This window comes from Phalacrocorax carbo, chromosome 13 (genome assembly GCF_963921805.1).
Source record: "Phalacrocorax carbo chromosome 13, bPhaCar2.1, whole genome shotgun sequence".
Classification (NCBI taxonomy): Eukaryota; Metazoa; Chordata; class Aves; order Suliformes; family Phalacrocoracidae; genus Phalacrocorax; species Phalacrocorax carbo.
The window spans coordinates 10,492,461-10,518,864 of NC_087525.1; the positions used below are offsets into that span (position 1 = coordinate 10,492,461).

The 26,404-nt window shown below is 39.9% G+C and overlaps 1 protein-coding gene across 2 annotated transcripts in view; it reads right to left on the reverse strand.

The window, feature by feature from the left end:
- Window positions 1-10,121: 10,121 nt before the first annotated feature.
- Window positions 10,122-26,404, reverse strand: part of GRID1 (glutamate ionotropic receptor delta type subunit 1) — a 544,302-nt gene continuing 528,019 nt past the window's right edge. For both annotated transcript variants that reach the window (XM_064464794.1, XM_064464796.1), the window contains one exon: window positions 10,122-11,260. In XM_064464794.1, the coding sequence (XP_064320864.1) occupies window positions 10,832-11,260 (429 nt within the window). In that variant the 3' untranslated portion in view covers window positions 10,122-10,831. The remainder of the gene's footprint in view (window positions 11,261-26,404) is intronic.

Sequence of the window (26,404 nt, forward strand, 5' to 3'; positions counted from 1 at the left end):
ACATCTGTTTACAATGCTGAAAAACTTCTACATTGTTTTTATTTTTGAACAGTTAGATCATTTCATGGGACTTAAAGTCTATATGACCCACAAAGGTGGGTTATACAGAATAACTAATAGAAGGCCAGCATAAGTAAACATTAAATATTTGAAGATTTGATGATTCTGAAGCCTTTTACATTATTGGAATTTCACAAATACACATTTCTTTATTATCCGTAGAACCACCACAGAGAGGATCCCAGCAGATGACCAAAGACCCCACAGTATGAGGCTCTGCCCTGAGACAGAGCAAAATGGCAGGTGTTTTGATTAATAAATGCTATTATTTTTAAAGTCCTCTCTTCAGTATTCGCCTCTCCTGGCAGAAGAATGCAAAACTTGATGCCTGAAGGTTTTCAATTATTGAGATGGAAACATATTCAAAATAACGAAAGTTTCCAAACTCATCAACGTAAAAAAACCAAACCTTCCACAAATATTAGGGCATAGTTTGAGTTAATCATCCAAAATAGTGAAACAGCTTTGAAATTTTAGTCCATGCGTGTGACATGACATGCACAAAATAATGGTGAGCTGACTTCTACTTTGATCGGGGACTATCAAATGGGTTCTGTAGAGTTACGATTGTAAGTCCCACTGAAATTTAATAGTTCAGAGATTTTAAATGTCTTAGACTCAATCTTAGCATCAATTTTTACCTTCTTTTTGGCTGTCAGAAGGCTTGAGCTGTTTCTTTCTACTGCTTGGAAAAAACAAAGATGAGTGACATCTAAACATAATCAACATGTGCCATCATTTGTTCTCTCAATAATGACTTAATAGACCCATCATGACTAAAGCCAGGTGAGTAATTTATTGCTAATTATTTCCAATTAATTACTTCTTTTAAAAACAAAAGCAAAGTTAGATTTTAACGTTCATCTAATAACAATGAATAATTTTAATTTGTAACTCACCGAGTAGCCATTTTGACTTTTGCTGCTGTGTTTTTGTAATTTTTTTATTTTCATTAGGTAAATTGTAAAATAAATAGTTACCGTATTAACAATACACCTTTGTAATGGTCAGTATTACACAAATACTGACCAGCTAATTTAAACACAAAATCCTACGTGTTTCCCAGCTAGATGAATTCCAGACCCTCCGTTCTAATAAGATTGGATCAAAATTCAACTCTAGAAAATTTGGAACAATATATTCCAATGTAAAAAAAAAAAAAAGCCAGAAGCATCAGAAACTTCAGTGCAGGGCATATTTTTTGTTTTTCCTTAATACATTGTTATCTTATCTGCTCATCAAATCCCACACGCCGAAAGTTTTGTCTTTGAGAAAGTAAGCACTTTATTGCTAAGGAAGAAGCTAGAATTTTCCCTTAGGCTTTACTGAAATATATATATAATTTAATCTAACTTCCCTTCTTAACGCGTGTTTATGACAGGTTAAGGTCAAGCCAGAAAGACCGAGTCAGAACCGCGGAAGCAAACGCGGTGCCAGCCCCGAAGCAGCTGGTGCCGAGGGGGTTCCCTCGGCCGCAGCAGGGCCGCTCAAGGCGCCAGCCAGCCCCGGCGGGTGCTGCCGGCAGCCCCAGCGCTGTAGCGCAGCTACGTCCCATACCCCACGTTCAGGGAAAACTAGAACCCAGGATCTCGGTTCAGGAGCGGTGCAGTTTCTGGCTGCCGGCACCCCGCTTTGCTCCAGCCCCCCTGAACTGGAAAGCCAGGGTCAGGGCACTGCTGACCTAGCTTCTCTCCTCCCTCGTGACCATCTCTCACTCCCTGCTCGCGCATTAGCCCTGCTGAAGCTCCAGTCTGCCTCTCGCAAACAGAGGCTGCCTCCTGAGCCATCCTGAGCGATGGCTTTCCCCGTTTCCCCCCCTCCCTCAGGACTGCTGCTGTCTTCTGCAATTCCTCCCTCAGCGGCAGAGAAGGGTTTCCTTTTAACAAACCACACAGGTAAGGGGATTAAGTGATAAAGAATAATTAAGTTGATGGTCTAATTTAGCACTTTACATTTTGCGTGCTTTCACTGTCTGCTGTTTGAGTTCTTAATAAAAGGTTTAATACACTTTTCATGGCACTTAATACTGTGGAACTAAGCAGGCTTTATAACTAAAGGCCTGGGACTTGCCCAGCTGCTTAATATCCAAGCTGGCACTGTAAGATGCTTCTTTTGCAGCCTCATGTTTCTCGTGGCAACATACTTAGACCACTTCAAGAGCTTTCCTCTGGGACCAAGCAAGCTGTTAACCTGCCCCACGCTCTGGTACCATCTCTTCCAATTTTTGAGATCTGTATCCTGTCACTGCGCTCTGCCACAATGTTCTGGCTGTGACATTTCAGCCCTCGGAGGTCTACCTCATCGTCCAAATCACACCAGGCAGAGCACAGGGGAGCCTTTGCCTTCGTTGCCCCATGGACTGTGGCCAGACACTCTCCCCGCCACCGTCACCACCCCAAACCCGTCTCACTCTCCACAGGCAGGGCATTTCTCCTCCCGACACCCTGGCAGTTTTTCAGTTGTCTCAGAATAATAGAGGTTATTGCTTGCACCAGCCTTTGGAGCAGGCCAGGGATGATCAGCAGCTGCACTGAGCTGTCAGGAGCCCTGAGTGACACATCTATGGATTAATACCCCAGCCTGTCAAGATGGCACGTATTTGCTGCATGCAGAAGATGAGACATCTACTTTCCAAAAAGCAGGACTTGCTTTACAATAGACTTCTGCAGTGCCCAGAGCACCAGTTTTTTCCTGTCACTGAACGTAAACAAGCTACAGTCTGAGTAAAATATGGCTTACTAAGCCACTGAATGGCTAGAGCTTCATATTCCTCCACGACAGATGTTACAAATATGCAGACAGACAGTCCTCATTGATCCAAATGGTTTGCAGAAACTCCATTTGAAAGCATATGTTTTTCTGCTTGACATTTTGACACGAATGACAAGGCAAAGCCAGGAATGCAAATGGGCAAGAGGAAACTGTTCTTGTGTTGTGAAAACACATTCTCCCTGTCAAAGAGTTGAGTAAAGGTTGCACAACTAATCATAGCCCAGAAATGATGAGCGAGCCAATCTACAGACATAGAACAGCAGGGGAAATCAAACAGCACGACTTGAACAGCAGCTCACACCCCAGTACGATGGCTATTTGTTCTCTCCGGGTACCAAGATCAATCTGACCCAAGTTTCCCCATTTAGCATCACATGGATTTTAGGAAGCCTTATGTAAATAACGACAGTGGCATCCAGCAACCTCCACGTCCCCGATTCATACCCCTGCAGGTAGTCATACTCTGATACAGCACTTCCCCCATTTTATTTACACACCTCACCAACCCTTGCTGAGGGGCAATTCCTACACCATCAGAACTCCTCTGGAGGCCTTCGCCCCTCCCCCCCAGTTACTACCCCTGCTTTCCAGGGTTACCCGGCATGCCCCTTCCCCAGCAGCTCCGGGGCTCTCTGTGCTCCCCTGCCATCGCTGCAGTGCACACGAGCTCTCCGGGAAGCTCGCAAACACCGTCAAATGTGTCACTCCATACTCACTTTGCCATCATCTCAGGGGCCCCGTGGGCACATGCTGAGCCATGGGCTCTACTGCCACTTAGCGACTGCTGTACTGGGAGTTGAAAGCTTTAGTGACCAAAGCACCCTCCCAAAAATTGGTTCTCACCATCCTTCAAGCTGCCTTTAGAATCAAGAGAAATACTGCAATATATTTTTCTGACCAGCTCTTACATGGAAGCTGAAATGCAGGGACTGCTAATTTTCAACAGCTTGTAAATGCTATACCTGCCTACATGCAACGCGTCTCAGGAGAGTTTCTCTTGTCACACGTCATCCACCCAGCAGCAGCAACATAGCCGACACTGGAAAGCGGCACCCTGATGGATGGACAACACTCACATGACAGCACAGATGGACACATCCCCCCCCCTTCACCCAGAGCAGGACACGCTTGCCCCTTCTGCTGGGGGTGATGGGCAGCAGCCAGGGCCGAGCTCAGTCCTCTGGCATCCCCTTGCTAATGCACCAAGATGAAAAAGGGTCTCTAACTGCAGGTATTTTCCCAAACCTGACCTCATCCCCATTCCCCTGTGCTGCTGGTGTGGCTACTCATGGCTGTGGGAGACTGCACTGCATCGTGACCCCTGGGCACAGCGAGCCTGGGTCAGCGCTACCGACTGCTTGCGGTATGACCTTCGGGTCTTTAACCGGTAAGCATACCCGCTTCAGCGGATTGAAATGGTGCTCTCTGTATAAGACAGGGAAACATTTCCAGTGTCGGCTTAGATTTATTTGCAAATATGCATTTCAGCACTTTGGTGGGCTGGAATATTTTGCTTCTGGTAATTATTTAATTTGATGGGAGCAATCCAAAGTAAATAATATAAACATTAAACAGAAGTCAAGGTTTTTTCTGCTGATATATAGGAAAAGAAAACCCTAAATCTCCACAGTTCATTGTCATGGTTGTATGTTTTTTTTGTTCTTTTAGCTGCAATTCTCACCTGAAGTGCTAGGCTCCTTTCTGCTATACTTAACCACCTCAAAAATAATACCATCAGAAAACATATACATGCATTTTACAAGAAGGAAAGAAATTAAGAAAAATATTGAAATATAGCAAATCTCAAAGATATTTCCTTTAATGAGTGACTGTTTAGAATCGGAGCACTCTGATAATTGAAGTTGTTTTAAAACCTCTGGTTCCATGTCCCTTCAAATACAGCTTCAGTTATGACAGTATTAGAAAACAATCAATAATAAAAAAGAAAACATCCTTTATCTTAAAAGCAACCTGGGGGCATGTTGAACTGTAATTTGTGGTTTCCCACCTGGAAATATTTGGAATGATTTCTACAGTGCAGTCAGTCCCATGTAACATATTACTCAGCCGTTGAAGCTTTGGCAAGATGCACCAATATTTTTAAATTTTTGTTCAAGTTTTTTCCCCTACCCTACTACTTTCCACGTCTGTGTTTATCTATGATTGTGAGGACTTATTTACCCCACCCCCCTTAAGTTATATAGAGACCAAAACAGATAGAAACACTGACACCCTCAAAACTACAGACCTTTATAACTGCAACAGAAGAACCAAACAATTACTGAGAGATGAGACATCTTCCAATGAGACTTACAAGGAAAGAAATAAAAAAAAAAAGACAGACAAAACAGCTTTCTTATGGCGGTGGTGGTGCTCCATTACAACATGACATGAAGTTACTACCAGCATTAACTGATTTCTAAGCAAACAATCTGATATCAATTTAAATGGGGAGAAAAAAGTAATTAAGTAGTAACCTTTAAGTATGCAGTTAAAAAAAAAGGTTAAAAAAATCCCTCTAATAAGCCTGACAGTAAACTTAAGAAAAAATAAAACTCAGTAAGAGACTAAAGCCTTACACATTACTTATTTCCATTATTAGTTACCTTAGAAGCTTAGCAAAGCCACGTTTCTGTACTGGTTCCCTCCAATACGAACACTAGCAAAGCAGCATCTTTATGTAGGAACCCAAAGATATATGCAGCTGATGCCACTAAGCCTCAAACAACTCTTACCCGAAACCAGAGAAGGTAGAGGTTTAGGTGTAGCTGAGCAATGCTGATTTGTCCCAGCTGCAGGCCTAAATGGCCACTGGGAGTGTCACCCAGCAAACAGGCCACAGCTGGCTTAGGTGCAAATCACGGACTGAAGCTGGTTTTTCCCAGCTGAGTGAGAATCGAGACAAAAAACTGGCATCACCAAACAAATAATTCCAGCTCTTAAATAACAGAACAACTGTTTCTGGTAGAGCAAATGCTGGTTTTATTTCTTTCCTAAAAATTAAGAAAAATAATACTTAACTGAGGCAACTGCTTGTATAATGGAAGCTAGGCTTCTCATACAGTAATACAGCTTTGCTGGATGTATGAGTTGTAATCACCCTTTTCTCCCTCCCTCTTCACCACGTGTTCATTTTTACCTTTAATTTTGCTTCTCTTCAGAGCTTTCTTCTAACTTTCTCCTTGCCTTTCCCAGGGTTGCCAAAGGATGTGGATTCTTTGGGAAATTTCCACCAGCATCCCCCAAACGTGTTGTGTTTAGATCTACAACATTCTTTAGCTGCTCACGACAATAGTTCAAGTCAGTAAAGCACAATAAAATAACAGGGAAAGGTCTGAGCACTGTGGTTGCTGTACTGCCCCAGTCACATGTTTTCCTCTGAAAGGAATGCTCCACTTGCGCCAAGCCAAGAGCTTTTAACATTTCGTAGAGGAGAGGTATATCTAAATTTGAACAGATTTTAAGAAGAAATTTGTTCTCTAAGCTATTTCAGCATACAGTTTACACTCACATCCATGTTAAGTGCTCAAAATATTAATAAATATTCCTCTTTCATGTTCATTTTTGGGACTCTCAAAACATTTTCCTTTTCAGAGCTATGGTTTAATACAAGTTTATGGGAAGCAGTGTTCTCAAGCCCACTATTAAGAATGAAACCTTCACTTACTGAAACTCAGAATGCTTGACTCATTCACTGGAGGATGCTGATTTACACAGGTGAGAACCCAGGCTTAAGTGTTTTATTCTATCAGCAGACTAAGAGAAAGTGAGTCATTTTGCTGAGACTTCATCTACAGTGCAGCAATGGTTATGAAAGCAAGGCAGATACTGGGAATTTCACTTTGCAAGGCAAATATTGCACACATGTAGTTGCAACTCAGCATGAAAACGTTCTATCAAGTTTCAGCTCTGAAATTATAAAGCATAATTACTCTTTTTTTCCATTGCAATAGGAAAACATGACATACTAAGAAATAAGAGCAATGCATTCTTCAGATTGCAAGCAGATTGCCCATGGATTGCAAGCAAATAGAAGAAACGGAGTCACATTTCTGTATGAAAATAAAGTCATTTCTAAACTAAAGGACCGATAGAACTGGACGCACTACAAGTGCTGTGCCACAGGTGTCATTTCTGCAAAAGTTCATCAGCAAAAGAACATGATAAAAGGAAGGTATAGGCACTCGATTTCCATTTCATGTACAACCACCTTTGCAATGTAAACATCCTGGAGGAGCTGGAATATTCGGGATCACATTATTCCTCTCTTAAACACACTTGGGGGAAGTTCCATTTAAAAATCAAGGGCACAGTTTGGTCTTCAAAGTGTTCAGGAATTTCTGCAGTTTTTCTGCTTCAACTTGCCCAATATTAAAAAAGTGAAGGGTCAGATCTGCAGGTGGTGTAAATACGCACAGCTCTGTGAGAGCTTTGAGCTCATGCTCATTTACATCACATGGAAATTATATTTCTCACTTCTGCTGTGAGTTACTGCGCATGTATTTATATATATATGCATGAGTGTGTGGTGAATACATATTATATAGACAGTGAATGCTTTGATCTGTCAAAATGAAGATATAAATATAAAACAGGAGACAGAATATGGAAATCATACATTCTGCATTTACTTTGAAAACTGAAAGTTATGGGGAAAGAAACACTGTTTATGTTCAGGGAGAACCTGGTGATTTGTTTAAATAATCTAAAACCAAACCACCATCACATGAAAGATTTAACAGCTTCCTGTCATGCTTGACAGGCTCAAGCTATGACTTGCTAACTTTTATATAAACAAATAATTACCAGACAGTGAGAGATCCATTGTGGATTCCTACTTTTACAGTACAGACCCTGGTGCAGCAAAGCACTCAAGACGGTTACCTTTAAGGAACCGAAGAGTCCCAGGGAGTCTGGTGAGCTCACCCACCTGCTTAAAATTAGCCATACATTTCCTTTGAGACCTGCATTTTAACTCCATCATTAATCAGCAAAGCACTTCAACCTGTGCATAAAGCAGCTGCTTTCTATAGGGCTTACACACATGCTTAAATACTTTCCTGAAAAAGAGCTGTGTGGTTTGATTCTGTACAATCCTGATCATCTTAGATGTAATCTGGTAGAGCATTCAGATAGGCGAGTCATATTTTATACAGAAGAATCAGGGAGATCCAACATTGTTTACAAGTTAAACCACACTTCCAAACTTTACAGCATGTGGCAAGACTAAGCCAGGAGGAGAACACTGAATATGGAGAATGTTAATCTGCAAAATACTCACAATTTATTCCACAAATGCAGTTCAGTTTAAATTATGCAGTACAGTGGTTTAGACTATAATATGAAAAAAGATCTGTATGTTTTCTGAAAGCAATAGTGCCTCAGTAAAGGAAGGTTTCAATCTCCTGCTCTGAGCTTTGTTGCAGCACATAAATACTGTGCTTTGTGGGGAAATGGCAAGGGAGCAGCTTGGACAACCTCTGACGAGCTTGTTTGCTACAGCATTGGTGCAGAGCCAGCAGCAGTGGCTACACTGCCGTGCACCAGGAGCTCGCCACGGCTCTTCCCCATCCAGAAGGGAGGACGTGGCTGAGCGATTGCCTTGTGCTGCCGCGGTGGCCGAGTGAGCCGCTCAGGATGAGGGGCAGCGGCCTTCTCGCTCTGGTACCCGCTCCAGCCAAGGTCTGGCTTGCAGACTGCACCCTCGTAGCTACACAGGCATCTCCTTGCACCCCTTCTGATGCATGTTCCTTTGCAGCTGCTGAAATCTTAAATTGGTAAGAAAAATGAGGGATCTTTGCAATGCAAATAGTTGCATGCTTTCTCCTAAGCATCTTTACAGATACCTAGGTGTGCATAGTCTTTTTGTGCAGCTATTTATGCCGTAATTAATCAGTGTATTCATGGAAGGTGGGGGAAAAAATCAAGGGAAGAAATGACTACTTTTTTCTGTGGCCATAGGTTTGCTAAGATAACCATAAAAAAAACGTATGATGAAAGAAGGAAGTAAAAATCCCAAGCTTGTGTGGGCCAAGTCTCTAAATAGGATAAATCTAGTCAGCTGACTAGAGCATTGTTCATTTTTAATTAGTTTGAAGCAAATAGTGCAATTTGTGCCGAGCTGCAAAATCGCCCTGTCTTCTTGAGGAACCAGCATGACAACAGACAAATTAATCCTACAAGAATACTCCCTCTGTAAGCTTACCATCAATATTCCTAATTTAAAATGCAGTATGCTGAATATGCTCTTCCATTAGGCTGGTTTTGTATCACAGTTTGACTTTTCTTCTCTACCGCTTAAACTAGAAACGTAAAAATTTGCAGGCTTTTATCATCCCATAAACGTACTTGTTGCATAATTATACGAATCAAATTAGGAGCAGTCAATGGAATGTTTATCCAAAAACCTGACCCAGATTGCCTGCTGACCTTCTTGGGATGTGAATACCTTTTTACCTCTGTTCAAACATAATTTTTCACCTTAATGCAGGCAGTGATTTTGCTGCACCGAGATCTACGGCCTTTTTCAAATAGCAGTGTTCTAATAAAGTGAAGAAATCCAGCTACAAAGGGACATTACCACCCAGCTACAGGGATACATCTGAGAAGACACTAAATTATCCCAATTCTGCAGGATAGCGATGCCCATTAGCAGGAGTGGGTGGGGAACGGGGATCCATTATTCTGGGCATTCAAACTACTATTTGGGAAGGAAACAATGTGGTTTGGTTTGGTTTGATTTTTTTTTGTCGTATGAAATTGCACTGGTAATATTTGCAGAATGAGACATTAAATTCGCTATCTGTGTTGCTCTATCTTTGTCCTCTGTGTTTCACAGACCAAAAAAAAAAGGCATTTTACAGCCATTTCTACCAAGATTATAGACATGGCCATTAAAATGTTTCTTTTTACAAAATCAATGGAAAAAAAAGCAGAGCTGTGCTTGTAGTCATGAGCTTAGCCTTGTCATTCAGGGATATGACTTCAGCAGAGAGCCTTGCATCCATTATGCAGCAAATTCCTTGAAATCTTAAAGGAAGAGATGGCACCAGAGGGCACAGTCACCGCAGTGCCATTATCTCCTGCCCGTTAAAGCTCTTCCTCGTCTCACTTCTTTCAGCCATTGGTTCCTCCCCATTTTCAGTCGTGTACACAAGACACAGAAAAGAGCTGATCAGGTTTTCTTGAAAGCTTTCCCCTTAACCTAAACCTGCTGTTTATCAAAGCATTTATATATGCAATATATAAGTCATATATATAATATATATATAATATATATTATATATATAACAAAACACAGAAGGTTAAATAAAAAGAGCCACACAGTGCAGCAAACGTGTAAAAACACAATCCAATAATCCTGTGCTTAAACTTAGAAACTGTGTGGAAGTCTAAATCTTTGTTAGAAGGAAAAATTTCTCTTTTTTTTCTGTTTATCGTTTGTGGGATTTTAGTTATAGTTCATGTTTAAAACAATTGTTACTGCTATGCTAATACCAGCTGTTAAATTCTCTGAGTGAATTGCCATCTTGACTATAAAGTAGGGTTCTGGGGAAAGGAGAGATCTGAGCATGGTGAATTTTTCTAGCAAGAAACAGATAACTTTTTTGCTCTTAAAAAAAAAAAAAAAAAAGAACATTAAGGGAATAAGTGTTGAAATCCAGAGAAAAAAAAGTACGGCCCTCAGTCCCAGTAACTGGTCTTCTTTGGCACTTGAGAACGATCACAAGTAGTTTGCCTTTTTATTCATATAGAACAAAATTTACAAAGTCATTTCATACATTTTTGTGGTTTTTTTTTTGTTTTGTTTTGTTTTGTTTTTTACTGACTTCGAAAATTGGGAATATTCAAAATACACTTTTACCCCACTTCATTCTTTCATTATTTACAGGTATATACAAGAAAAATGTAAGAGTTTGTTTTGTTTTGATTTTTTTTTTTTGTTTCTTTTAAATTTTGTATTAAAAAGCTCTGCTGGTTGTTTTACTGTTTGTTTTCATCATATGGATGTTCCGTGCGAGGGCTCCATTGCTTCTGGAATGACTCCCCCTGGCACAGACTGAAATGACATCGGGATCGGGGTTTTCACGGGACTCTGACGAAATAGTCCTCCATTTGGCGACCTGTGTTTACACTGTATGGAGGGCATGGTGGCTGAGCTGCTCAGGGGCAGCGGCAGGTTGCTGCCGGAGGCAGCTGTGAGTGTTCTGCTGGCACCATGAGTTGTCTGTTCTGGTAAAAAGGTGGTGACAGAAAGTTGCGTGTTCTGGTATTCGCGTACAGGCTCCAGGGTCTGAGTTGGCTGCATGCCACCAATCTCCAAGGCTGAGATTTCAATGGATGCTGGAGAGATCTGCTTGTGGGCTATGTCTTCGTCAATTAAACTGTTCATGCGTCTATGGACCTGCTCCAAGTTCACTTCTTTGTCCTAGTGAGGAAGAAACCAGAACAATCAGCCAAACACAATCTCCGATCCCTTCCGCCCCTCCCTCCACTTCCTCTGTGTGACAGGAGTATCTGTTCGCTCATCACATCGCTTCAACTTCATCTGTGCCAATGCAAAATCTCAAGGTCTGCCCAACATCTCCAGCTGAGGAACACATGCTGAAGAAAACACCAGTTCAGTCTCAGCCTGCAAAAGCCCCTGATGTCAACACCGCCTTCCTCAGAGGCAAACCAATGGCTCTGGTTCAGCTAACAAGAGCTAGCACCAGGGACCAGCACATCCTGCGAGCCCTTAGCTTAGTTTTAATAAGGCCAGAAAAAAAGCATATGGCAGGCAAACAAGCAAGCTGGAACTCCAAATTCCAGCAAGCAGAAAGCCCTGCGTCACCTATGTGGCACAGACTACTGACCTACTGGAAGAGCACTGAGAGAAACCTGCTCTGTGAGCCCTGAGGAAGGGACCATTCGTTTGTGCTTTGACCTGTTGTGGGGCCAGCCGTAAACTATCATCTTGACACATCATCTGATAAAAGTTTATGTCTGTGGTCAGGCCTTGAGAAAGCAACACTGGTCTTCAGAAAATGCGTCACCACCTTCTGAGAATGCCTTGGCTGAGGGTCCTGGGGTGGTCCCTTTAAGGGACTTTCAGCACTACTTGTTCAACATGTTTTAGCTTCCCTGAGGAAATACGGCCAAATAAATTGTCTTTAAAACCTGAAGCAGCAAAGAGCTACAATGGGCTGTTTATCACCTCAGCACGGCATTCAGGACGCTCAAATTGGAAAGCAACAAAACTGGCAGGGTAAAGTCAATCGCCTGGGATGCTGAATGACTGAATTTTAATAGCTACCATTGTACTGCCAATAAAAAGGTATTATATTATATCATTTGTCTATATTTCATAAAGCACAGCTGTGATCTGCAGTTGTAGTTATTTGGTGCAAGTGTAACATACAGCAGACTAGCAGCAAAGCATTTATAAAAGCCCAACAATCCTGGAACTAAGGAATTTCCCTGGTCTGGCAGAAACCTGTAATTACTCTGGGAAACCAGCAAAATCCTGGCTTAGGAAATAGGACTACCTGAAACTTTTGTGTTCCAGTAATCCCTGATCACCCACAAATCAATGTGTACTTAGATGTTGATTAAACCAAGGTACAGCAGCCTTACAGATGCTTTGATTCATGAAAGAAAAAAAAAAAAAAAGGGTTCTGGGAACAGAGAAGTGTAAGGTGCCACTGCCACCCGCTCCTCATGATCTTTTGCCACTGGCGTTCAGGTGGAGCACAGAGAATTATAATATTATTCCAGCGGTATCCACTGCTAAGCCACTTTGCCTTCACCTGTAAACTGACAATCAGGTCAACTCCAAAGCCCCAGATCCCAGTCAATGTCAACTACAGGTTTGATTCTAACCTTGTGATTTAACACTACTTCTGTGTTACTCAAGAACCATTGGATTTGTTGATCTCTGCATGGATTTGGAAATGAATTAGTGTCACGTGGTGATGAACCCAAACCTGTGCCCTTAGCTTAGGTTAAATCCCTATTGATTTCAACGGGAGCACAACTGTTCAACAGTTACAGGGCTGAGCTGCGTGTCGCACCTCCTTTGCTAATCAGTGGAAGATGAATTCCTGCTTCATTTACATCACAAATCCACCAAACTCCCAATGAAGCTCCCAGGAACCCTAAAGATATCATCTTCCTCACCAGAGAAACAAACTATTTTAAAATATATTTTAAATATATTTATTTATATATTTATTTATACATATTTATAGATATTTATTTATATTTATTTAACTATATTTTTTAAAAAATACTGCTTTTTCAGCCAAATCCACTGATCAGATCATTTTGAGTTAGAGAAAATCAGTGGACAATGAATAAAAAATAAACTTTTGTGGCAGAAAGGGACCACACAACACTTGATCAGATAACCACTGCAGCTGCTTTAAGTCTTTCTTGCCAACAGCTGTACCTGACCTGTTAGGCTCTTCATTCAATAAGTTAGACACTACCCCAAGCTGTCAATAACACAGAGGCCTTCTCATAAGCTCTGTAGCAAGGCAGATTAAGGGTCTGTGGTATAAAGGCCAGAGGATTACATGGATGTAATTCATAATTTTATTTATTTCTATTTCTTGAAGTAAAATTGTGGACTGGGGGCTAGTGTGAGAATTGTTCATAGATTACCCTCTGCTGGAAGTAAAGGCTCGACCTCCACGGGCGGGTTCCTTTTGCACAGCCGCCTGGCCGTGTACTGCTGCGTTTTCCTCAGCTCTCTGCCAACGATGCTAAGTTCTGCTTATCTGCCAAGTCCAGCTACCACCACGTATGATGGTATCTGTGTCTAAGGAAGCTAACTCCCAAAGCCTGTTACATAATGCTGCTTTGGGTACCTTGTACTATTTCTTTTCTCAGAAATGCTGTTAGCTTTGATTTAGACTCCTAGGCTGGCACTGTAGTTATCTGGGACTCATATTCTTGCTAAGCCCCTACTACAAAATAAGAAAAAAAGTAGTGAACTCAGGTTAAAGCTGAGCAAATAGTAGAACAAATTTCCCTAAATAAGACTCCGGAGAACTGCTTATGACTCATTTGCATTTTTCTGAGCTTTTGCCAAATACTACTGCTTTCTTCAGATCATTTCAAGTGAAAATACACATTAACATTCTATTTGTATTTTTTGATTGCAAGCACATCCTCAGTGCGTTCCATCCTGCTTTGTGACTGGGATAACTAGCCAAGCCAGAGGGAAAGGTAGAGTTTCAATATTTGCAACATGAAGTATTAACCGTTTGCAGAGGAAAAATACATTTGTGAATGAAGCGTGCTCTTCACTTGGAGCATCTGTGCACAAAAGGTCATAACATTCAAAGGACGAATTAACCCTGGGTATATATTTAGCTTAGCTCCTTTAAGATGTAAACATGAAGAGCCCCAGATGGGATGCTCTTGAAAGACATCTCCTGGTCCAGCCAGAGGAGTTATTAAGGACCATGTTGTGTGGGACGTTTCCCTCCGCCGGCCTAACAGGACTGCCCTCTTTTCTTCTGCTATGCATAGTCCAGCCCTGGGACAGCATTCCTCAGAAACTGGTGGATTTGCAGGTGCTTATGTCTCACAAGATAAACTTACGTTTCACTGTGCTAAAGTTTTCATTATCAAGAAAGAGAAAAACATAATTCCTGCACACAGACATCACATTTGTTCTACTACAGAATAGTTTATGAAGTAAGTAGAGAAGTAAATTATTGGGATTTTTTTTTAAGAGATTGGGGTGGGGATTTCTTTTGCTTACTTCTACCTCTCTTTTCAGTGTTAAGGCCAATTTTCCAGCCTTATTAAGATTAGAGAAAACTTTTTAAAGGTTTTCAAGAGCCCAGAAGTTCACATTATTTCTTCTTTTTGTTGTTAAAATAAAATGTTTGTAAAGGTTAAAGAAAACAACCCTGTCTCTGAGGAATAACAAAAACATATTTTTAAAGGTTCTTCCCTTTTCCTTTGTCTTATTAGATGAAAAGCAGCTAAATAACTAAATGTCAAGCTTTGTGTGAAACTATCTTAATGCTGAATGAATGATTTTTCAAATGGTTAAAAAAAAAAACAAAGGTAAAAATTAGAAACCCACGAAAAGGTTAGTTTGTTGTTACAAACTAGAAGACTGCCTTGAATCCCAGGATTTCCAGAACTGAAGGTTTTGGGATAGCTTTGTTTGACAAGCCAAGCTTTCAGAATTTGTAAATTCTGGAAACCTCATCTTTCTTTACCTTTATTGTTCTCCTGGAAAATTCAGTAACACAGCATATATTTACTGAAAAGCAACAAGGTAAATAGGAAAAAGGTTAAATGGTAATAAAGCCAGAAAAACGTATCTTAAAAGTTATGATGTTTTTCTCCCTTGTTAGCTCAGTGTTCTCCTTTATTTTCAGTTCTCTGATTCTCCCTAAATGAGCCTTTTGTTATAATTTTTAAGCACTTAGGTTGCATTTTTTTCATTTCCTGAGGCTTTGTCACTGTAATTGTGAAATGGCAATGTAGAATTGCAAAAGATTTTCAAGCTTCCTGATGCTGAAACTGTTCTCTATTTTTCTATTTCTGTATGACAAAATTGATGAGTTAAAAATTAATAAATTACTCTAAATTAATAAATTGAGTCTTGGAGCTACGGAGCGGCAGAGGCACCAGACCTGGCAGCTGGACAGAAAAAACAGAAGACAGAGTGGAGGCTGCTGTGCCAGTTTTCCAGCACAGAGACCTCCCTTACCCGAAGGACAACCCCTCGGGGAAGCCTTACTGCTTCCCTTCGCAATGGTTTCTGGTTTCACCTCCACTTAGGTCTTTTCTGGAGCCAAATGAACGAGCTCCAAACTTGATACTTCAATGTCTGTGACAGACACATTACAGAATCGCAGAATCACAGGTTGGAAGGGACCTCAGGGATCATCTAGTTACCAAAGGTCTCTTCTCTTTCTTTTTTATACTTAATATGCAAACCTTAGTTAATATTTTAAATATGTTGCGTCTCAGATGTTTCATGCCGAGTCAACTTCACTTTTCATATATAGCTACATTGGATAAACATATATGCTTGTGTTGCCAGAAGGAGATCGAATATTTTTCCTGTGCTACCTTCATAATTCTATTTTCAATATTAATGTTGTACTCCAAATAGATCAGTTGAAGAAATTAATCAGTGAAGGGAAGGAAAAATGTCATGTGTAAGGAAAATGAATTATAAACACAAGCTTATCCTCCTCAAGCTTAAGGGAAACAGCTAATCAAACGTTGCTTCTGGTCAGGAAAGTACCTTATTCATAAATACCAGTTTAAATGCCATTCTTCCCCAATGAGTTTGAGCTCCGGGAGGGTGAATGAAGGGCATGTTTCTGATACGTCCCAAGCACTTGATCATGAGCAACAGGTTCAATGGCCTATGACTGACTGCGGGAGGACACCGTGGCAACCGCTGGCGTGGATTTGAAGGGTGCTCACCAGAATTGCCTGGGAACGACTAACCCCGCACGACAGCACCTGCAAGAAACTCCTTTCAGGACTGACCAAGTTTGGCCTTATCCTGCAGGGAGAGTTTATGGCAAGATATAAATTCAGACAAGATGATTTACAGAGTAATTAATATTTTTTTCTAGCTTATTTCGGTGACTTTTGACAATGGACCCTAATAAAATCATGTGGGCAGTCAGACTGATGGAATATGAAACTACTTGGGAGGCTTGGAATCAGTTAACATTATCATATTTGAGAAACCTCTCGCTGGGTGTTGGAAAGAAGCTACTGGCTGATGTTTTCAAGCAATTGCCTACTTCACTTTAAACACAACTAATTTAAAGGTAATACTGTCCAACTGTTCAGCTGCCAGGCTTGCAGTGGTTGGGATTTTCCACAGGGAAGATTGTTGAGAAAAATATTTTTATTAAAGACACTAATGTGGCCTCTTGTTCTTACTCGTGATTTCTCTGATCTTATCACAAAGTTCAAAAGAAGCCACTTGAAGAGATAAAAATGTTGCAAGCTGATGAAGCAGTTTCAGTAGGGCCAAAAGGGGTGACAAGTGCTCAAAAAGGAAGCCTGAATATCTGCAGAAATTTGATGCTAAAACTATGCCAAAACTGTGATAATTTACATCTGCATCCCACACATGGAAATAAAACCACACTAGACTAGAGGAGGAGAAGAAAAAGACTAATGGTCCTGACCCTAAATATCAAGCACTAAAAATTCAGAAGCTAAGCCAACATGGGCTGACAGGCACATACACCAAGGGACTATCATAAATGCATCGATACCTCCCGGTCAGATGCTGATAACTGTGCCAAGTATTAAAAGCCAGTTAATGTAGTTCTTAATAAGCCTCAGGAGATATGCAGAAAATAATGTCTGAGATCTTTTAAAGTAATAGTCTTAATCATCACTCATGGTGCATTCCTTTTTTGTTTGTGTGTTTGTGTCTGTCTTGGGTGAAAATATGAAGGATTATCTTTCAGTGAGAGAATGAAACCAAGACACAAATGTTAATATTACATTTTCATTCTGTGAAAGAACTATTTAAAAAAATAAAAAAGCAATTTTGTGATTAGGACAGAGGTTCAAAATCTGAGTCAAGCCCCAGCCTCAGACAGACACTTCCTCTTCTGACCTTGACCAGGTCACATGCCAGTCCCTCTATCATCCATATAAAATGCCTCTTAACCCATACGCATGCATTAAAAAATGCAATTATCAGTGGTTATGACATACAGATGATGGAAGGCACACGTGTACCCAGCTGGGCAGAAAGGAAGTCTCTGAAGCACTTCCATACACAGATAGATTACTGCATAACTGGAAAAAAAAAAGCAGAGAAATAAAACTGAAACAGCAAGGTTTCCATACTCAGGTACCCACAGGCTATTCTTTTCTCAGCTCAGAGTCAAAACCCACAGCTCCCCCCGGCTACCAGCTTCTGTCCGTCAGGTTTCAGACATCATGGACTCAAACATTTAGCTTGTTAAGGAGAAACAAAGAAGCAGCAGCTCTGTACATGTATATTTGTTTAAGAATATTTTGAAATTCTACATTCACCCAGGGTCATAATCATTACTTTCAGCTGCAGCTACTGCATATGTAAAGCTGTAATTTTAATTTATTCCAGGAGGCTCTGACAGAGTGGCAAAAACCACACATAATTGGCTTGCTTGAGAAGAAAAAGCAGCGATGATATATGTAATAGAGGCGCTGCAAAACAAGGACAACACAGTATGGTGTTATATTAATACAAAAAACCCCTTTTTGATGCGACTCAGTTTGCCACGCTCATTATTCTAGAGATTCTGCAGTCGACAATGCAGTGAAATGCAGGCAGACGTGTAAACAGATGCAGCGGTGATGTACGTTTGCTGTCATTAATTTAACACAGGCAACTGACCTAGGCAAATAGCACTTAATCTTACATAAAATTTGCTGAGTGGTTTCTGAGTGTACTCTGCTAGATGCTGGTTTGACCATAACAGTATCTTACTAGAAATAAGTACAGATGCACCTCAAGAGTCTACTTGAAAATCTACTTTTATAAATAGGCCCAACTCTGCAATCAAGCTTCTGCTCTTACAAGTGGAAACTACACCATGTATTTTAAATTAGCAATTAACTAAGGTATCCTCCATAAAACAGCTGTTAGAGGAATGTGTTGTGACTGATATCAGTTGAGGTCCAGTACACTGTTATCCAATTGAAATGATAAAAGTAATGAAAGAGTTTTGCAATATATTGATTTCATTCAATGTGTAATCATCTTCAAAGAAACAAAAATTCATTGAAAATTATGTACAAGGGGCCACCTTATTCACTAGGAGGTGCTCTCCTTCACCAGAGAGCAGAAATTCCCTTATGGAGAGACAGTAATAGTCTTTTCCCTTCTAAGTGAACCTGGAAAAAGTGAGAAATAACAGAATACTGCAAAGACAATGTTAATGTGATAGAAAATTGTTTCAAATACATTGCCAAAGTTTATTCCCACCTACCCACAGCCAGAAAATATCTACAATTGGTGAAAGTAAGAAGCGATTACCAAAAACCTAGAGACCAATGAAGTTACAGTAAGTTGATACAGAACTGCTACAGGTAGCAAGGAGCTTCATGGAGCAGTCCGTATCTTCCCATACTCACATTGCTCCCCTTACCCAGGTTGGGTTTATCTAACCTGAAATCACATCTAGCCAGGGATCTAATTCTGAAGATGGCTGTGACTATCCTATAGTATGTGCCTGTGAGCCTTGTCCAGAAATGCACCGGACAATAAGCTCCCCACCGGGCCACTGAAGCTAATGACGAACATCAATTAAAACCAGCTAAACACCCATTTTTGTTTCATTTTTTTCTCTTCAACTGCATCTGCATGCTATGGCGCTGTGTGAATAAATATGCAGGACACAGAGCCAATGGGACAAGCATCGCACTTTAGGTGACAGCAGGTAGCCCCACAGACTTGCAGTGATCTGCTCCCACATTCATCACAATGCATGAACTAAGTGCAATCAGAGACACACACTGCCTAGTCCTCACAACCAACAACAGACTCAAACCGGCAAGGTAAGAGGCTGTGATAGCATCCTCATTCGCTGCTCAATAAGAAAGGGGACATTCAGCCTCATGCTGAGGTATTCAAGCCTTAAAATCCTTACCAACCTTGGTTCACAAGCATTAGAAGCTGGTATCTCAGCTACAAAGAAAATGAATGACTGGTTCACATTATACAGATGCTTCCACAGTTTTCATGAGGTTAAAAATAAACAGGATAGTAAGAGAATGCAAAGAAACATTTTCCAACGCAAGCAGCAAAATGCAGTGCTGAAAGAGTGCTGGTTGATGAGCATGCCAATGTCTCTGCAAAGGAACTCTTTTAGGAGAAAGGAGAGCTTGCACATGGAGAAACCTTTACTGTGCACACACTGCATATGTTGTCGTTACAGGCATTTCCAACAACACGAAGGTTGGGTTCAAGGGGAGGTCCAGGGAGATGTAAAGATGAGGAGAAAACTAGCAAGGATTCATCTGTGCAGGCATTTTCAACAACAAACCATTTATCTGTATGTTTATTATAAATTCTCACCAAGCTTCTGAGGCCCAACCTCACATCATTGGCCATCTCCAGACAGAAAGGGAAAGGAAGATGTGGGGAGAAAAAAAAAGGATCAGGATAGTGAGGCTAGTAATGTAATTAATACTTCACTCTTTTTAGCAAACATATACTTATTACTACTTATACTCCGGTAGCAAATTCTAGCCACTGCAGACAAAGAGGATGTCCCCGAGGAGGGTGGTGTTTTCAGAATTCAACTACATTTAAAATGACCCTGTGAGGTGGCAGATTATTCTTTTACAAAGTAAAGATTAAATTCAAAAAGGTTCTGTTCCAAAACTCACTAAAAATTAATGGATTCTTTACATTGCTTTACACAGCTTTTAAATCCTAAATTATTATCTAGTCCATAATGGATGTAATTTTTCACTCTACTGGGCCCAAAGCAAAGCAATGATACCCTTTAACAGTCTGATTTACTCTGTTGGAGCATCAGGCATAACAGATTGCTCTATCATCATCCTTCTTCACCATTCCAGCCTAGTCAAATCCAAATCTCAAAAGTTCCCCCCCTTTTTATTTTCCTATTATGCCAGGAATACAAGAGAGAGTTGACACAGGAGACACAAGGAGTTGCTTCTACAACCTGTTTGATGCCCAGCAACAGTTGTCTTGCAAAGCCTATCCCCTCCACTCCGACATCGTGAAAGCCTTAGAAAACACTTAATCCTGACTATAAGCCACAAATGTTTTAATTAAAACCTGACTTTTGGAAAGGTTTCTTCACCCCTATTCAGGCCTGTATTTTGGAAACTGCCCAAGCTCCTCTTTCGACACGAGAAAAGACACAGCCAACCGAATCATTAAAATAGTTCAGCATAACAATCTGGCCACCAGTTTCCCAAAAGAGAACTCCTGAATACTGAATGCTTTTGAAGAAACAGTACTTCTTATGTAAGTCTGAGTAGGTCTTTTCTTTATACGCGCTTATAAATGTGGTTCAGAACTTATGGAAAATCATAACCAAACCATCAATTTAAAAAAGAAAAATAAGGTATATATTTTTTCACAATACTAGTACCTTTGATTCTTTAATATTTTACCAATATTGAGCACAAGTTATTTCAGGTATTAAAAAATTATTTAAATTCAATCGATAAGTAGATTTATAGATTGCTAGTTAATATTATTGTACAGTAAGTTAAATCTTCAGCAAATCACTTCAATGAACATGTAACTTCCAGTTTATGCTTTATACACATTGTTTTCAGAGCAACTCAAGTTTGATCCTACACCACTAAGATGAATGAGTTTTGGTGATCAGAATGAGATCAGGATCAAACTCTTATTTAATTTTATGTACATGTTTAAATGCTTGGTTGGATTGAGGTCCAAGTACTTTATAAACCACAAAAATGTAAAAAATGATATTGAGAAAACAGTCACATTTTATGTTTTTTATTTTAAACTTTTACTGATTTTGTTATTACTGAACATTCAACGCCCCCTCAAAAAGTCAACTTTAAAATACTACCGTAGGCTGAGATAAAATATACAAACATTAGCTCCGTAAACATTGTGTGAAGAATCTAAAAGAATCTGACACTTTAAGGCTCCAATTCAGTACAACACATAAGCTCATGCCAAGCACATGAGTTGCCACAGAAGGTCTCTGGGATAGGTGATGTAATGCAACTTAAGCAAATACTTAGATTCATCACCAAACTGGAACTTCAAACAGGTTGTCTCTTTCTGACATCCCTGCATGGCAACATTCATTTTTTAAGCTTATTTCTGTTCATTATTTCCACCACCCCACCCCACCACCTAAGGTTCACACAGAGTAAGTCCAGATTATCTCCCTAAGAATCCCGTGAGCAGGGTTTTCTCATAAGGCTGAGAGAAAAACTAAACCAAGCACAAAAGGCCCTTCCTTGCAGCTAAGGAAATAGGCTGGAACCAAACTTCAGTGTTTCAGTACTTCTTTGGGTAGCAGAAACCTGGGCCCACTGTCATTAATCATGGTGATGGCACCTCACTTTTAAATCCATTACAGCCTTGACCTAAATCTATGGTGATCAATAGCAAGAGAACTGATGTCATTGGATTCTCGATGAGCGCACTGTCTGTGACCAGATACTACAGAATATCTGCTCCACTAAGGAACTCTGAGGAGAAAATTTTGTTTCTTTACTCACATAAAAAGCCAACACTGAGTTAGTTAAAATGCCCTTCCAGCCTCTATCAGTTTCTGTAGAAGGCAATTTATATATCTTCCTCCTCTTTTAGTTTTTGGGGTTTTTTTTGCTTTAACTGATTCCTCCAGCTTATCCTTCATCATCAAACAACATTAAGCTTTGCATTCTGGGATGACTAATTCCTAACATTGCTCTGCTGATTTAAAAATGCTAGTTAAATGAAGTTTCTCAGCTTATTATATTCAAAGCAAGTTTGAAACTGAATTTCTAGATGGCATTAAAATGCATTATTTTGCCAGTGTTTGCATTATTTATTTTCCCCCAAAAAACTTTATTTATTCTTAGAAAAGTTGAATACAATACAGCGGTACAAACAAATGATCATTTATATGCAACTGAGCAAACATGTACAAAGATTTCAGACATGTCATAAAAATACAGAAAAAATAATTTAAAGTAAAAACAAGACAAAATATAGAGGACATGCAATGAAGGGAAAATAAAATATCCGTTTGATGATCTCATGTTTCCTTTCACTCTCAAAAGGAACCATCCCAGGGGAAATCAAATTGTCAGATAAAAAGATAACACCACAAAGGAGACAAGGTAAATGAAGTGACAAAGAAAAAGACAAGGAAAGTGGAAATAATGGTAAAAGCATAAGACTCTTTAATAATCAAAAACAACACTGCTGACACCATGCTGAAGGTACGGAAGCCTCGATTGCCATGGAATAATATCTGGTTGGAGAACTGAAGTGAGATGAACGCGGTGCAAACCACAGATCTTAGCAGTGACAAATTTTGACCCATTGGACTCACGTCTGCTAGCTCGTATTCCCATTTCTAAGGTACACCGGGTTTCATAGTCTTGTAATGCCAGAGAAGAGTCCTAGCGAGCAAATTTCATGAGAGCTAAAGCTGGAAATCTGGAGTTTTGAGGTAGTCTGGAATTTGCATATCATCAAACAAGGAAACAGGGAAACTTAAGGCAGCTCATACAAGGTTGCTCTTGCCAGAGATACAGGTTTTCTTCCTTTCATCCTGCATACTGCCAAGATATTTGTCATCATTTTTAGAGTAAGTTTGCTACCTGCCACTATCCTACAGAGCTAGAAAGTATTAGAATTTTTGAGATTCAATAACATTTAAAACATTATTATGCTGGAAGTAGCAGGAAACAGGAATGATAGATGCTGTTACCAGTACACAAGTCTGTTCCCACCCTGGGCAGTACTGTCCAGGCAGTCCTTGCTGCCCCCTTTTAATCACTTAAAAATTAGAAGTGAGAACAGAAAAGTGAAAACAGTCTGTTGAGTAAAATGATTTTGTAGAAGCATGAGAAAATTAAGAAGTCACAAACTAAACTGTGAAGACTGTGATTGTTAATGAATTATAAATTTGACACAAGTTATGAGGCAATGACTAGTAGCTACTCGGGAGGTGGGAGACTGTGCTATTCCTTAACCAGTAGAAAACCAAAATTTTCACGTGTTACAAAAGTGCAGCCACACTGGGTACAGCTTCTGAAGCACTCACGTTGCTAGGAGTAGCACAGCTGGTTTGGAGAAAATACATTTCTGATTTATAATAGATATTATCTGAGCTAAGAAAGATCCAAACCAAGGATTTCTTGAGATTATTCTAACTCTGTCTTTCAAGAGCTATATTAACAATAAATGAATCAATATCAACTGTTATGGAAGATGCCACAGAAATCAGTTCTCAACAAAAAAATAATCCAGTACAAGTGACTAATTTTCTTTGATGTGGGGCTGCCTGTTAATTTGTTTTTAGTGAATACATCTTGTGCACGGTGGAAAGTATGGCAATTTGACTTTCTATTCACAAATAATATAATATTTTAGCTTTGCTTCTAAGTTTTCATTGTTTTTGAGTATAGTATGTGGTTGAACTAGGAGTGCTTTCTTAACAGTTCTGAAGAGATCTCAGAAGTAATAATCTTCAAGGGGAATAGTACATCACAATAAGACATAGCTGATAAAGCACAGAGGATGCTGGGGAGTCCGTTGCAGTAAACAGCTACACTTGGTCGTAATGACAGTGAAGATTTGAAAACTGTCTTTCAGTGTGTCAAATGGAATAAAAGATACCAACAACCTAATGATGTGGAGAAGCCCTTGGCAGTTAAATGATCCAAATTATGTTATAGCTTACTGATATAATGAAATAAATGCATAGGACTCACACCAAAAGATATAGAAATCCAGAAAAAATTACTGAAAGCTTGACATTTCTATGGTACCAGGTTTCAATAACTTTATCTGATTGCTCAGTTATTAAAAAGGGACATAGAGTGACTGAACAGAGATTCCAGAATAAATATTAATAGTAATTTTTTATTTTACAACTCTCCAAATTTCTGAAGCTTATCAGTGTCAAAAGATTAGGTATCAGTATTGCAGGCTGAGTAGCAGCTGTGTAAATTCAAGATTTTAAGACATAGAGATAGATGTATGAGCTGGCTAAATTTCACTGAGGGTATAGAATGGCTGGGTATTAACAATAATTAGGAGAGGATTATTATAAATTCTAGAAAACCTGTCTTGAAAAAGATGACCAAATGTAAATTTCCCTGAATTAGAAAATAATAAGGGCATTTAGACATTACTAGATATCTTTCCAAATCTAAGAGATTACAAACTTGAGCCTTAATAGAAAAATGTGGCATGATGTTGCAGCTATACATTTTTTACTGATGTTGGAGCTAATCTTCTTTGTTAATCTGATTTAATAAGGATTAAATGAAGAATTAAAAGCTAGAACATTTTTACGGCAGAGCTCATTAGAAAAATTTTTACAAATCTACTTCATATAGAATAAAAATATCTTGTTATCAACATCCCGAAAAAGAAAATCAACCCAGTCTTTACTCTTCTAGCAAGAAATTTCACTATTCCTTGCATGATAGAATTGTGAACCAAAGGCAACTTTGTTTTTGGGAAAGTAAAGGAAGTCCACCTTTCCTGGAGGTTTACCTTAATGAGCTGACTTAATAGATAGAAATCATTATTTTTTTTAATTTGGGTGGGGCAGATTTTCTTCATATGTGAACAATGTAAAAAATATTCCAATTAGAAGTCTCCATCTGACATAACTCTTCCCATAAAGTCTCTACTAATGTAGATCAGATCCAAGTCCAAGTTATGCTGTCAGGTTTCAAAAGACAGGCTTCCCATTCCTCCCAGTTACATAGTTAACGCTACATTTTTCACACTCATTGTAATTAAGAGTCATCTTTTATACCACACAGACATCTGAGTCCTTGAACACCTCAGTTTACTGGCTCAGACTAACCTCCACAAAGCCAAAAGAATACGAAGTGGAAGAGGAAAAGACAACAAATTGGCAAACAGCAACACCTTAATGTCAGCTGAAAACATTTCTCCAATGCTAATGAAGTCTGCGCACATTCTTCCAGCCACAGGCTTCACAGACCCTCGACATACAAAATAAGAGTCTCTAAAAAAATCCTTCCTCTCGCTCTCTCCAGCAAGCAGCACGGCTGCCCATTCCTGTCATAAATCTGCCAGAGCAGTCATGCATCCATCTTCCCAACATCTATTTTCTGAGTTGGCAATTGTTGGCACGATACAGCCTACCAAGTGGGTCAAGCCAAAGAGCGAATGTTATACAAGGGCCCCGCAAGATATGACAGCTCCTCATTCAGTCCTGATTCCACTGTAACTTTGCACAGTGGATTTATAAATCTCCTAACAGGGTCAGGGTCACAGAAGCCAAACACTGCCTCCTTGCCCTTTGCCTCATGAGGCGACTCCTGCATGAGGTGACACCAAAGGCTAATCTTAGGCTGCAAGAAAATCAGCCCTTTCCATGACCCGACACAAGCTCTGCACTTCACAGACGAAAATGGTTGGGAGACAATCTAGTTCCCACAATTTTTAGGTGGTATCACAATACTCATGTTTTGCCAAAGCCTTTCCAAAAGCAGAAGGAAATCAGCAGCGTGACTTAAGTTTGCAGCTGTTACTGAGCTAACAGCTCGGCTGGAATATCAGATGCAGCTAAGAGGCAGATTTTAATGTTCTGAATATGCTATGCATATCATAGCTCTGTTAATATAGCTATTGCTGTAGAAATCCTGGATAACACACACTGACAGAAATGAGATATCCTGAACATGCTCCTCCTGGAAGTCAAATCCTCTTTTAGTTTTAGGTCTCCTAAGCAACGTTCAGCCACTGCTCCTGGCTCAAGCAGAGGAGTCCCCAGGACTCAATGCTCCCCTCATCCCTGGATCCTGTCCTTTCCAAAGCTCTGAACATTGGTTCTCCTAAATACATTGAAAATTGTCAACAAATTCA